At 46.8% G+C, this 14,503-nt stretch overlaps 2 protein-coding genes across 2 annotated transcripts; both read left to right on the top strand.

Moving 5' to 3' along the window:
* The first annotated feature begins 1,822 nt into the window (after positions 1–1,822).
* On the top strand, positions 1,823–6,059 carry LOC138104454 (uncharacterized). The gene is made up of 4 exons (XM_069003755.1): positions 1,823–1,865; positions 2,116–2,189; positions 5,305–5,962; positions 6,040–6,059. The coding sequence occupies exons 1-4, from the start codon at positions 1,823–1,825 to the stop codon at positions 6,057–6,059; spliced, it is 795 nt and encodes a 264-aa protein (XP_068859856.1).
* Positions 5,943–7,656, top strand: LOC138104540 (inositol 1,4,5-trisphosphate receptor-interacting protein-like 1). The gene has a single exon (XM_069003829.1). It carries the CDS (start codon positions 6,082–6,084, stop codon positions 7,654–7,656), a length of 1,575 nt encoding a protein of 524 aa, XP_068859930.1. The 5' UTR covers positions 5,943–6,081.
* Positions 7,657–14,503: the final 6,847 nt, after the last annotated feature.

Below are 14,503 nucleotides of genomic sequence, written 5' to 3'. Positions count from 1 at the left end.
CTGACTCTCATATATGCTGCTGAACTGTTGGTAAATTAGGTTTTTTCAGAGTTTTTTTTTTCTTTCTGATAAATTTGACTCCCCTTTCCCTCATTGGCAAAGCACAAAACAGACATTTTTGTTAATTTACTGGGAAGTTAGTTCTCTCTGCTATTTTTTTGTGACTTAATGCAATGAAGTTGCATAGAAATAATACCTGGGGAAATACATTATATTTTCGTCACTTCTTCATTGAGATATTCACCTCTCTCTGGGCTCTTCATGCACATAATAGAGCTATCACACACTGCGAGGTTAAAAAATAGCTGCACAGAAAAAATGAACTTGACTGGCAGATTCTGTGAAGGTCACAGTGATGCCATGATGATTTTTTGCCTTTTCTTTTATACCCCTGTTATACCTTTTTACAGCTTCTGTATCCCTAGTGCTTTTTGCCTACATTCTTGGACTTGTTTGTCAAGCTAAGAGACTCAACATTTTAGAAGCTTCGTAGTTAGGGATCAGTGTGCCCCAGACCCCAAGGTCCTCTCCAGAACACATTCTGTAAACCAAGATAGAACCATCCAGTGGAAGGATCCTTGGGGAGGGGGGCTCACTTGAGCCTCTCATTGGGGAATCTTGGGTAGATATGCTAATTAGTAAAACCTATAATGTTATACCTAATGTTGGGGACACAAACACACACACACACTCGGTGGGGCGCATCTCGATGCATAGGACCTGGACGTGTGCACCTAAGGATCCTTAAAATAAATACCAAGGTAAAATCCCTTTCCCCCTTCTAACCGGGTATGATTCTTGATTTTAAGACCAGGAAAAGGCATCACTCCCACCACAGCCCCTTTGGCGCAGCTTGTGGAAGGAGGAGAACACCCTCCTTGCTCCCTTCTCCCCAAACACACCCACCCACTTTGTTCCCCTCTCCTCTGCCCCCAGCTGCAGAGACCTGCCCTGTCCCTTGCCCCAGCTCCAGTCTCTCATCAGTCCCTTCCACAAGGACGTGTGCTCTCAGTGGGTAGGACTTGATCTCTGTGTGCCATTGAGCCTTACGGCCTGACCGCACAGCTTGTGTGGCCTCTGGGGCGATGCTTGGATTCGGGGAGAAGCACGGCCCCCATGGCTTCTTGTTGCACAATCCACCCAGGGCTAGACTGGCCAGGGCCAAAACTATTGCAGGTGGTCAAACTGTGGGTGTGGCTGTGAGTTTTGGTGCATGTGCAAGTGTGCTGTGTGTCTGAGGAGCATGCTGGGAGAGGGGAAAGGCAGAACCTACAGCTGTCCAGTGTTGCCACTGAAACACTGTTGTGTAGCTCAGGTGCTGGTTTTAACTGGTCAGTAGTATGCAACCCCACTAGGATGGAAATTGAAAACAGTGTTCCATAAGAGCAAGCATGGCCAAATGATCTGGATGTCTTTCTGGCACTGAGCTGTTCTTTCAGGCCTTGAAAACAGGGGAGCTCTGATAAAGTAACTGAGCACCTGGTTGGTATTAACTCTCCTTTGCACTGTCAATTCCCCTTCTTTGGGAATACCTCACCCTGCGGGCTCTGTGTCTCTCCTAAGCCTGTTCGTATTGATGTGAGTGTGCTTTTCATGCCCATGCCATCTGGCACTGGTATTACACCAGAGTTGTTCCTGCCACTGCGGTTCAAGGTCTCTCCATTTCTGCATGAAAGTCTCGTCTCCTTTGTTACGGACACTGCACTCCTTAGGAAGCTGAGAAATATATTTGAAAATAGTGGGAAAAACTTTGAAGTGGAAGTGTTGCGAAGATGTGTGGCCAATTTCACAACATCTTTCCTGTGGAACTGCTGCAGGCTGAATGGAGCAAGTCCTGCTGTCAGATGTGCATTCGGAGAAAGCAGGTTTGAATGAAATGAGTCACAGCCAGAGAACTGTCAGCGCTTATCAGTAGTATCAGATACAGGTTTCTGTAGCCAATTGTCCTTTGGATTTACTGAAGAAAACCCCTTCCCGGTTTAAATCCTGGACACTGAAATCCACAAAAAACTCACATTTGCTCCGAAGCAAAATCCCTTTCCCTTACTTCTGTTTTCCTTCATCAGTGGAGCACAAACTGAGTTAGAATTTAAAACTGTGTTGTTCTCTGTACAGCTGCTACCAGAGAGGATGAGCAGAAGTATCAGGACAACCTGCTGGTGTCTTCTCTGGCCATAGACATCTGGGCTGTAAGATGTACTGAAATAATTTACCTTGCCTCAGCGTTGCCGTGTTCATGTCCAGAGAATGGCCTGTTGTCAGAAGCCTTTCTGAAGACGCAGTTAGTTGAAAATTGCAGGTGCAGGTGCTTGCAACTACTCTAACCTTTTGTGCATCCTTCTGAGGGAAGCATAGTCTGAAATGAAGAAGTGGCAGTATTTTGAAGGCAAGTGCAATAGAAGGAGGGTAATTTGTTTGGAAAGGTGGGGATAGCACTGCCTATCATTTCACAAAGCATTCTTTGAGAAGGGAAGAGCTGCGTGCCTTAAGGTGCTAATCATGATCAGCATGTTCCATTCTGAACACCTGGACATGCTTGCAAAATACAGGACATGCCTCCATCCAGGCTGGAAAGAAGGAGCCCACTGCTGCAGGGTGGAGTGGGTTCCTTTGTGCAAGTCAGCACAAGTCCCAAAGCCTTGAGGTGGATTGGAAGGTAGAGAGCTTCTAGACACAAGCTATTGCCAGAGTGTTTGGTTGCTGTTGCCTGTTCCTCAGAGTGTGGACTAATCTCCACTCTTCATTCCCCGTGTCCGTTTCCTTCCTAAGGAAGATTCACGCCTTTCTGATTGCAGGTCGTGTGCTTATGCAGCTAAAGGTAGCTGGGAGGCTGCTGAGCTGAGCTGAGCTGAGCTGAGCTGAGCTGAGCTGGTAGGCTAAGTGGAGCAGTAAAAGTCATTCACGGTCAGTGAGTGAGTTGACCTCAGGTCCTTCAAATAATGCAGTCCAAGAAGATTTTGCCAGTATTTCCACTGGAAGCCTACCACGGGTCTCTTGCTTTTTCTGTGTTTGACTGGCTGGTAGATTGGGAGGGACAAGAGGGTGTGAAATGCTTGACCAGGGCATGAATGAAATGGCTTTTTTCTTTAGTTGGTCCTAGGCGTCTCAACCTGAAGTTCTAGGGAGAGAGAGTGGGAGTGGCAGAGTTTGTTTAAAGCTGCCTTTTCTCCAGGGTCAGCAAATGAATAGGCTCTTTACCACTCTGGGTCTGGTAGTGTGGGCTTTCTGAATAGCTTTAGCTACAGGTGAGTTGATAAAACACCTCCCTCAGAACAGACTGGAGGTTTTCTCTGTCTGCTTGACAGTCAGGTGACTGGAGGTCAGAAGAAATTTTTCCTCCCGTTCTGCATCTTAGTTACTCCTGTGAATTAGGAGAGCACTGTGAAGGGACTGGAAGGTAGTGATCAGTAGAGATTTAAAAAGAGGAGGATGAGATGCGCTGCTGAAACACAGTAGCCTGTGAAATTCCTGACTCTCTCGTCTTTCTTTGTGATGATGCCTGTGAATGACTGATCAGTGGCTGCTGTGATCCTGTCTTCCTCTGCTTCCCTCCCTGCTGGGTACCACTTGGGACATGGAGCTGTTCAATGGCGACCTCATCTAGATGGCAGAAATTATAAGGAATTGATTGTTATTATATAGGATGGTTCAGAAAACTGTTTTCTGAGTGCACCCAGCTCTTGTGTCATGGCTGGAGAAGAGAAGGGTGATTAATCAGACATTCTGTGTTTTGTCAGCCCTCAGCTGATAAAGAGTATTTCAGAGATCACCCAAGAGGAATTTGAGTAGCTCAAGGGAGCAAAAAGGGAGCTCCTGCTGTGCTGTGCTGTGATCAGCATCAGAGAAACTCTTCCCAATAAACAGCACCATCGTAGCCAGTAGCAAGGATCTCCAGTCAGAAAAAAGCAAGGGAGGAGGTTTGTACTGAGGATGGCGTCTAAATGCAGACACGTCTACATCCCTATACAAAATAGAGTTCCTCTTGGAATGGCAAGAGAGAAGCCAGTTGCTGCAAGTGTCAGGAGGAGCACATCTTTATGTGGCATTGAGGGAGAGCACATTAGAGTGGAGCGAGCTAAGCTTCAGGAGTTCTGTGTTTTGAGGACTTTTCTTTTTCCTTTTCCAAACTTGTATTTCTTGTTACAGTGGCTTGTCCATTTCTCAGCCGGGCTATTGATCAGCCACATCTAGTTTAAGAAGTAGTTTGGATGGGCCTGAGTATTTTTATCCTGCTTTGCAAAGCCTAAGTTGGTTGTGTGTGATCGTTTGTCAGACAATAAACAGATCTTTGAAAGTGTTCCTAATTCAGGAGAGAAACCCTGACATCCTTGTCTTCACAAAAGATGTGTGAGGTGGGACAGTGCTGGTGTAAACAAAGGGTAGGCCATAAGACTGGATGACATTACAACTTCCTGTGCATCACATAAGCAGCATGAATTTCCTTATTTCTCACTAAATCAGTAAATAAATATTAGCCTATGTGATGTGCTGCCTCCAAAGTAAATGTCACAAACAAGTGTGCTTGAGATCGCCAAATAAAAGAAAGAGCTGAGCCCAGGTGGTGTTTTCAAGGCCAAGGCTTAATAAGAGTTCCTCAGATCACACTACAGCCTGGAAAGGAGGGGGGAGGGGAGATGTACCAACACAGCAATAAATATAAATATTTGTAGTAAAAAGTTCCACCATGAATAAAAAAATAAAAGCCTACACCTGCATACCAAGAGCATCCATGGATCATGTCACCCATATTTATATTTGAGAAGGGTTTGTGTGGGAGGGTGCTTGTGCCTGCTTTGTACAGGGAAGCCCTGGGGTTCCCAGGTTCACGACTGATGGGTCTGCACTTTGTGTCTGTTGAGGCTCTGGGTGCCCAGGGCCATGATGAGTTCCCGGGCTGGGGATGGCGGGTGGGGCTGGCCTGTGATGCGCTCTGGGGCCTGTGACACCACAGGGGCCGTGTCACAATGGGGGCAGCTAGAAAAGGCCCCGTTGGTTGCCGTTGCCGCCAGTAGAGCCTGGGCAAGCGGTGAGTGCACACAGGTGGTGGGGAGGCCGGGCTGGGGGAGGGCTGGGGCAGAAGCGCCGGCAGCCGGGGCGTGTGTTCTGTCCCTGCATGCAGGGCCCAGCCCCTGGCGGGAGCGCCTTGCTCCGGCTCGGTGCTCGCTGGGGCAGCGGTGCAGGCCTTGCCTCCTGCCAGCTGCCGGGGGCCCTCTCCTTCCTGCTGCCACATCCCTGTGGCTCCTGCCCCGCACCGGCTGCCTCCATTCCGGCCCTACTGAACCCCTTCTGTGTGTCCTCTTGCAGACCATGGCTTTATTGTCATTGCTCTTCGTGCTCGTGCAAAGCCTGATCCAGTACCCCCAGCCAGCTGGGGATGGGCTGGATGAGGCCACGCACCGGCGAATGCAGGAGCGGGAGGAGCTGCTCGACCGCGAGATGGCTCGGCTGCTGCAGGAGCTGGAGCAAGGGCCCCCGGAGCAGCAGGACGAGGGCTGGGGAGCCCTGCTCTTTGGTGCCCTGCAGCAGTGGCCATTCTGGGCTCTTGCTGGACTCCTGCTCCTCTTGGGCCTGTGGTTTAGCTGCAGGAGGAGTCCTGAAGCCAGCGAAACCAACAGCAGCGGCAAGGACCAGAGCTCCTGCAAGACCTTGGGAGAGGAGAAGGAAAAAGAAGAGGAAGAAGACAATTTGGATTCTGAGGGAGACGGAGAAAACATTGATGTGACTGTGGAGGCAGGTGACAGTGGCAGCGGAAATGAAGGAGAAGGCAGTCCTGTGGCTGCAAAGGAAGGAGACGACGATGATGCCAATGAACAAGATGAAGATGTGAAGTTGAAGAAAGAAAGTGATGTTAAAAGTGACGATGGCCATGATGCAAAGAAAGATGAAGGCTGGAGTGATGGGAATATGCCAGGAGACAATACTGCTGAAGCAAATGAAGAAGAACCTGGCAATGTTACTGGAGGTGTGGAAGACCTAGATGAAGTAAATGAAGGAGAAAACAAGGATGTGAAGGTGGAGCCAGACAAGGATGCTGGAAAGGAAGAAGGAGATGGAAATGAAGAAAAAACCAATGATGTGCATATGAAGGCAGGCAACAGGGATGATGTAAATGAAGGCGTATACGAGGTAGATGGAAAGGAAGAAAAAGCAGATGTGAAGGTGAAGGAAAGCAGTGATGCCAGTGAACAACAAAGCAGTGATTGGATTGGGCAGGAAGACAACAGTGATGGTGGGAATGCAGTAGACCACAGTGGGTTTGCTGCATCTGAGGAAAAAAACACTCACCTTGGAAATGAAGAGACCAATGTTGCAAACAGAGATGAGAAACAGGGTGATGCGAATGCGAATGGAGAGAAGAACGAAGATGCAAAAGAAGGAGAACAAGGTAATGTGGCTGCCAGTGAAAAAGAAGGCCGTGGTGATGGCAAGGACAAAGGCAGCCGTGGTGGAATTGAAGAGAAAGAAGACACCCGGGACGTTGGGAATAAGCGAGGGATCCTTTTAGTGGATCGCATACAGTGTCCTGTCGAGGACGTGGAGAGAGGTCGCTCAGTGGCAGCGGAGCTGATGGAGAGCTTCACGCGTGTCTTTACTGACAGCGTGAGCAATAGTTTCTACCCGGTGCCTCAAGAAGCCATCGGGGTGGGCAGTGCCTTTGAGGGTTGGAGTCCCCGTGAGCGGGATGTGGTGTACCGCATGCTGGTCCCACTGAATCCCCCGCCGGGACACGCCTTCCACCTGGAGCTGAACAGTGCCGGGCAGATGGCAGCAAGGACCTTCTGCGTCCGTGTGGAGCTGGTGTGCACGTGCGAGAGGGAGCAGCTGGGCGAGAAGCTGTTGTGCTTCCTGCACCACTCGCAGAAGGAGCTGCGGCGGAAGCAGAAGCCCAGCCTCCTAGAGACACTCTGCACCGGCTCCTACCTGGACGTGGAGAAAACCTCCCACTGGTTCTACCAGCTGGTGAGATGCTCGTGGCTGCATTTGCCTCAGTCGTACTCGTGGCACTTGGTGTTTCAGCCCTGCAGCCGGTCCTGCCAATTCCGGCTGAGCAAAGGCAAGGAGAGCCTGACGGTGGAGATGCTGTTTGGGGTGCGCCACGGGGACTCCGACATCTTTGTGGTCAGCCAGCCCACAGAGGCCCAGAAAGGCGGCTCCAGCAGCTCTGTGAGCAGCCGGCCCGCCAAGGCCGAGTCCATCGCAAGCACAGCGTGGCCTGAGACGTACGCTGTGGCAGAGGCAAAATTCTTCCAGCACGTGGCCAGGCAGGTGCCGTGTGAGAGCTTGCACCTGAAATGCCTGCAGCTCTTCACCTACATCCTGAGGGGCACAGGTTTTTCCAGCTCGACCTGGAAGACTGTGGTCATGCACGTGCTGACCACCGTACCGCTGTCCAAGTGGCGCAGGAGGGAATTTGAGCGGCGGCTGTGGGACATCATGGCATACCTGCGCCGCTGCCTGCAGTTGAAACGCCTGGAGCACTTTGTCCTGGGCAACAAGAGGCTTCCTGCGGAGATCAGCTTGCCGCCGGCAATGCGAACGGTCGAGCCGCTCAACCTCTTTGAGCACCTGGCCCGAGATCCGGCCGCCCACGCGGAGGCGATGCAAGCTTACGGTCAGCTGCGATTCCGCCTCTGGACGCTGCTCTCCAGCCACTGAGAGGAATTCCCTGCACAGAGCTGTGCTGGGGGGGCTCACACCCGATGGCAGCCACGTGAGCACAGCATCATTCTTGCTTTTTTCGCTGGCAATCCTGAAGCTGCTTTCCTGCTCCCATGGATGGAAGATGCTGCGGCACATGGATTCACCGTGCAGACACACATCTCTGCGTTGCCTTGCCCTTCACCTTCCAGTCATGATGGTGCTGTTGCAATATTGCCCAAAGTCTGTAAGGCAGAAACTGGCTCCACCTGCACATCCTCACAGAAGACACTGATGCTGAGAGGTTGCCTGGCACACCTGGAAGACCAAAACCGAGCCTGTTAGAAAATTAATGTAGTTTTTTCAGTGACCTGTATGTACTTTATAATGGTTTTGTAAAGATGTAGTTCATCTCAGTTTGTGGAAGTGAAGATAATAGTTTTAAATCACTTTACCATAGGAGAGTAGGTAGTCCAAGTTTTCGTAATAGGAACTAGTTTCACCAACATCACGTCAAGAGGTCCTTTAGGATTGTTAGTGTGAGATTATTTCCCAGTTACCCTTAGTTTAGGCAATTGAGCTACTCTGGTATAGCTGCCCTTCAGTAATATCTACATATGTATGTTTGAAGAAATAATAAAAGGAGAGAAGTTTCTCAAATTGCCTGAAAAGTGTCCTTCTTTGTATTTAACCCAATGGTTCTTAGAGAATGTCCATCCATTGCAGCTACTTGAAAAAATGACAAAGTGACTCAAGCGGTGATTGTGTCCAGCAGTCACATCTCGGTATTGCATTTCTGCAACACTCTAGAGCCAGGCTATTAATTTTGTCTCATGAATGCAACCAGAAGTCATGATGGTTGAAACAGCTCAAATATTAATTAATCCTCCCAGTGCTGCTTAAAACCTGCCCCTCCTCATTGAGAGCATGGGAAAGAAAGCTGCTGTGGCCCACGTCAGAGAGGGAAGTCCTCTGAGGGGCCAGGAACAAGCAGGCAAGAGTGAGGAGAGCAGGCAGGGACCTCCCAGAGGAGGATCGCTGCCAACAGCAGAACTCGCTGTTCCACTGAGAGGGAACTGTGCTCGCTGAGCTCCCTGCCTTTTGCTTCCTCTGCTGGGCAGGCACTGCTCCTGATGCCATGAAGATTTTTTGCCTTTTCTTTTATACCCCTATTATACCTTTTACAACTTCTGTATTCTTAGTGGGTTTTGCCTACATTCTTGGACTTGTTTGTCAAGCTAAGAGACTCAACATTTTAGAAGCTTCGTAGTTAGGGATCGGTGTGCCCAGGACCCCAAGGTCCTCTCCAGAACACATTCTGTGAACCAAGATAGAACCATCCAGGGGAAGGATCCTTGGGGAGGGGGGCTCACTTGAGCCTCTCATTAGGGAATCTTGGATAGATATGCTAATTAGTAAAACCTATAATGTTATAGCAGATCTTTTGGGGAGGGCATTTTGGCAGGGTGCATCTCGATGCATATGACCTGGACGTAGTGCACCTAAGGATCCTTAAAATAAATCCCAAGGTAAAATCCCTTTTTCCCTTCCAACCGTGTTTGACTCTTGATTTTAAGACCAGGAAAAGGCATCAACAGAGCAAGAGGGACTTCACACAAATTCACATGGCACTCAGGGAAAATATCTTATCCTGCTAAATTCTGACAGGGGCCACCTCTTAATCCCTTCATCTGAATGTTATGAAAACTGGGAGAAGGCTGGATGTAGACATAATCTCTACAAGTGACCTTTGCTGCCTCTCTGCCTTGGCTTCAGACATAAGCAGCTACACATTTAGAAAATATTCAGAGATGAGTTCAGAGCACATTGGAAATCTGCACCTGAAACCTTTTTAATGCTGGAGCCTGACTTGCTGCTACCAATGATCAGAGTGGAGGCAACTCCATCAGCCTGAAAGAGCAGAGTATAAGAGGCTACAGCATCTCTACTGTCAATTAGAAGAGCTTCTGTGGTCAAACCATCATTAAAAAGGGAAGGACAGGGGAAAAAGCCAGCAATCTGTGCAGCATCCTGCATCAGACCTGAAAGATGGACTGGCCTGACTCTCAGCTGCTGCTGCTGCCTGCAGCAAACAGCTCTGAGATTAAAGGCACAGTACTGATAAGCAAAAAAGGAAACAAAACCAACCAACCAACAAAACAAAGCACAAACAACAAATTAAATAATCGATTTCAGCCACATCACTGCATATATATATATATATATATATCTCAACAGTGTTTATTTGTTCTTTTATCAAATTGATGACTTCAATATTCACTGTCAATTGCAGTGTACTTTGGCTTTTTTCCATTTTTTTCCATACTTTTCCATTTACTCCTCACAACTGCCTGTGGTGTCTAATACTCACTACAGAGATAAGTGAATTATTAAAGGCTGTCTTTTCAAGAGGGCTGAGGTGTTTTTAAAGATTTTTTCATATATGTAACTGGAACTATTTTTTTCCCCAAAAGAATTAGGAATTTCTAGGCTCTCTAATCATAGGGCTGTTTGCCATAGCTGGAAATATTTTTGATGTTATATATGGAAATTATTTCTATTTGCCATAGCTGACAATATTTGACAGCAGGGAATCTGCAAAGTCTAAAAGGGACTTGCAGCTCTTGTGCAAGGACTTCAGATTCAGGCTCTAACTTGTATCATTCCCTGGATTTCAGCCATTCTGAAAAAGGTCCTAAATACCCAAATATCAATTAAAACATTTTATAGCTTGGGATCCCATCATATATATTCCTGATCTAAATTCACAGAATCAGTCATGATTGACATTAGAATATACTAAGGTATTTACACAGTGAGAATGCCAAGGACTCATATTTAAAATTTCTCCTGCTCATATGGATGTTCACATTGTCCTTGAAGGAAGAACATGTAAGAAACAGATCTCAAGACTATGATTTTAACATTGATGACTTTAGATTTTCTTTCCAAAATAGCTGATTGATGACAGAGTATTTTAATTGGTATATTTCTCATTTGAGGGGGGAAAAAATGGATTTTGTAATTTCTTGTTCTTCTTGTCAATTCTATAAGCAGAGATGCCTTTTTTTCCCTCGAACAGAGTTTTCTGATCACCAGTGACATATCTTATCAGCTGCAGAGATGAAAAAGATTTCCTAGATAGTTAACTCAGAATCACCTGTTAGATACAGGCCAGGTATCCTTTCACTGTTCCTTACACTGATGGGCAAAGCTGGTTATTTTATGTTATAATGCCTCATTTGCTGCCCATAGGTTTGCCTTGCTGACAATGTTTGAAAAAGCTGTGTTTCTGAATTATGGAAACATTTCAGATTAAGTGAGAGAAGGAGATGGAAATACATTCTCCATCCAGCTGAAGTATCCCTCTCATATTTCTTTTTGTCACCCAGTGACCTCTGTCATCACCACCATCTTCTGCCCCTGCCTCCTGCTCCTTCTAGATACTGAGCTGCAGTGAAAGGTGCCCTGCCAGCAACTACATGCCATAGCTAAAGATTTGTGTTGATTTAATTTGAGAACAAATTCATTTTAAAAAAGATCAGGCAGATGAAAACATAAATTGTAACAGGAACCAGGATGCAATTTGTAGTACAGCACTGAACTGCTACAATGCAGGAATGTGGCCATATGTTCGTGAGAGTAACATTTTGCCCTTTATTTTAATTCTGGTTGGCTCAAGATGGTTAGAAAGCTTTTACAAGTGAGTTGAAGGAATGAGTCTGACACTTGAAACGTACTGATCACTTCACTGGTAAGAGTGATTTTACTGGTTAACTCCATCAGTTTAGACTGACAATCTGCTAAAAAACATTGGACAGATTCTGACAAGAGTCATCCAGGTGGGATAAATCCAGATTTACAGCCATATAAATGAGGAGGATATGACCCATCTGGCATGAATTAAAAAAATACATAACCACAAGATCTTCCAGATGCTTTCAAATTCCTAGGAGGCTCACTCCTTTTCTTTCATAGGAGTTCTATACAGAGAAACCTGCACTCTCAAAATTATCATAATGAAGAAACTCACAAATCATTTGCAAGCTCAAAAAAAAGTTTTCTGCTTGGACATGATCCAATCCCCAGTGCAGCAGCACTCTGACATTTATTAAGGGATTAGCACTTCCTCCAGCATCACATCCCAAACACCACAGCACTGCAACCTCTGGCCCCACACATACAGCTGCTGCTTGATATCAATGTGAATTGCACAAACACTGCAGCTGTGCTGGCCCCGGGTGAGCTGACATTTGTGTTAATAGCTGTCAGAGGAGAAAGCTGCCCTGTCACTCGGACCTGCGGGAAGAGGGAATCTCAGCCAATGGTAAAACCCTGATAACAAGTCTAGAATTTCTCAGTTCAATCCCTTTTTGAGTTGGTTGTGGACTGTATCCTGCAGCTCATAGCTGGGGATCAACTTGTCGTGCTCCCCTGTATGCCAGCCTCCGGGAAGGCATTTTAGCTTCTGCCTAGCACTTGCTCCTGATTTGACCCCCCTGAGAGGTGGGTGGTGACTGCATGGCTTTGGGAACTTTCACAAGTTCCCAAATTGTTCAAAACATAAACCCAAACCCTATACAGACCGGGTGCTCCAAGGGAAGCACAGCCATGCACCGGTCCACAGGTACAGACCAGTGGACTGAAGGACAAGCTATGATTAGGGCAGTCCTCTGGCAGGATGTCACACACCTGACTGAAACAGGAGGAGGGGGTGAGGTTGGAGTATCCACCTGTGAACAAATCCCCAGACTTGTTTTCATCTCACAGGGCTAGAATAGCCCAGAGGTTGCTACAAGCAACCAAGCTGGATAAATCAGTGCTCTGGGAACAAAGAATTTGTCGTGCAGCCTAATGTTCGCACAACCCTTCACCTGTGCTGGAGCACAACCAAAGGGCGGGACTGAGAGGTATTAAAGAGCTGAAAGGTTTTTTATTCCTGAAAGTTGAATTCACAGTCCAGTTTCTCATTTGATAAATTCATAGCTGCCAGCTACAGGCACTTCAGGGCAGATTCATTGTGTAGGAGCACAATGTGTGTACTCACAACTGTGATCCTGGAAGACATAAACACAAAGCATTGATTCCTCACTCCTTTGTTTGAAATGTGCCTGTCTGTAAATGCTGATTATAAACTCATTTTCTATGAGATCCATGTTCTCATCCTGTCCCTCTACTATGTAAAAGAAAAGTATCCAAAATGCAACGAAGAGAAAACTGGTCATCTGGTAAAAGTGGGACGTCCAGTGCATGATGATGGCATATGAGCAATTCTTCTTACACTGGAGCACAAGCTAAAACCTGAGATTTTCAGTAAACTAGAAAGGACAAACAGACAGACAGGCTGTATCTGGGACAATCTTCCTACTTGTTCACTCCGTACAGATTCACATCATTAGCTGGTCTAATTCTGCACAGTCTGACTGGCTCCTGCAGTGGAGTGAGTTTACAGCAGGTTATTATTCACCCCTACAAAGGTAAGGGGTGTGGACACCACAGAGGAGCAAGTCCATCTCTAGCCTGAAGAAGTAGATTTAGCCTTCTGACCTCTGCAGATACTGCTAAAGTAAAGGGCTTAATGAGGAAAGGGAAAAATTAGGCACAAAGCATTGAATTAATTGTGAGGAAAAGACCTGAGGCATCACATAGTCCTCCCATCAAGGCAGGGACAGGTGCCAGAAGCAATTGGTTAAAATTAATTTTACCATTCATTCTGAGGCAGAGAGCAGACAGCAAAGCACAGACTACAGGGCTGAACAGCTCCCAGCCACCAGAGAAGGATTTCGATCTGGTGGGTCTTGGACAATGCTCTAAATGCCCTGGAACACATACCTTCAGTATGGGACCCTGGAGACTGCTACAGACACAAGAGACAGCTCCTGGAAAGGCAAATGTGGAATCCCAGTCTGCATTTTCGCACTGGGCTCAGGGCTCCCACTGGTGACTGAAGCCATTGATGGCAGTTTCACTGGTGGAACAAATTCAGGAATCATCCCCCCAGTGAGCAGTTTTAAATTAACCTGATTATTTCATCCCAGCTCTTTGACAAATGAGTCTGATTTATTTAGCTCATTTAACAAGTTCATTTTAATGAAGTTATTTATATAACTCTGTGATGCCATTAGCCAGATTACATGCTGTCCGAAGGGCATAATACATGATCTCATTTCCAACTTAAACCCCTTCTATTTCTTTCATCCTCTAACTTAAGTAGCAGGAGATCAGAACATATGTTCTTCTGTTTCTCTCTAGATGGCAAGAAGTCATTTGACAGCTGCCAGGTATTATCCGCTCATTTAGTCACTTCTTCTCTAGCCTAGGAAATCAGATTAGAATGTGAAACATGTTTCTGCTAAATCACAGGGAAATACAAACCTGTTTGAGGTCCAGAAACATATCACTGTCACTTTTGGAAATGGATAATGTTATCCTGACCACTGCCCTTTAAATTGTCAAATTTGATTTACTGCTTTAATTGCTTCTGAAGATTATTCTCACCAGTTTCTGCATGTCTGTAATAGGAAAAACCAAACTGGTTGTGGCCCAGGTTTCTAGTCCTACGCTGCCATGGATTTTCCAAGACACAAACTTCTCACACTCATACTCATGCTCATACTTCCCCACATGAGTGCATGGGCACATGGGCACAGAAATCCACTCTACTGAGCACCCGGAATGTTTGAGCCTTGCTCTGAACACAAGAGAGCTCAGGAAAAGGCACCTGGCCACTTTAAATCACCACTGGAACTGGGCCCTGGCACTGGGTATAATCTTGCACTGAGACCCATTGACTCTTTGTGAGTTCAGGTGGAATTGCCATCAGCAAGATAAATGTATCTGAAGAACTTGGCCATGCAGGACTGGA

This window comes from Aphelocoma coerulescens, chromosome 1A (genome assembly GCF_041296385.1).
Source record: "Aphelocoma coerulescens isolate FSJ_1873_10779 chromosome 1A, UR_Acoe_1.0, whole genome shotgun sequence".
Taxonomy (NCBI): domain Eukaryota; kingdom Metazoa; phylum Chordata; class Aves; order Passeriformes; family Corvidae; genus Aphelocoma; species Aphelocoma coerulescens.
Note: the sequence above shows the minus strand (reverse complement) of the source record. Positions and strands in the feature narration are given on the sequence as shown.

Bases quoted from the DNA above. Each gene is read 5' to 3' on its own strand.
- LOC138104540 (XM_069003829.1), top strand. From the start codon at position 6,082: ATGAAGGCAGGCAACAGGGATGATGTAAATGAAGGCGTATACGAGGTA.
- LOC138104454 (XM_069003755.1), top strand. From the start codon at position 1,823: ATGGAGCAAGTCCTGCTGTCAGATGTGCATTCGGAGAAAGCAG. The intron at 2,190-5,304 runs GTAAGATGTACT...GTCCTCTTGCAG, and splicing joins TGGCCATAGACATCTGGGCT to ACCATGGCTTTATTGTCATT. The intron at 5,963-6,039 runs GTGTGGAAGACC...GATGCTGGAAAG, and splicing joins ACCTGGCAATGTTACTGGAG to GAAGAAGGAGATGGAAATGA.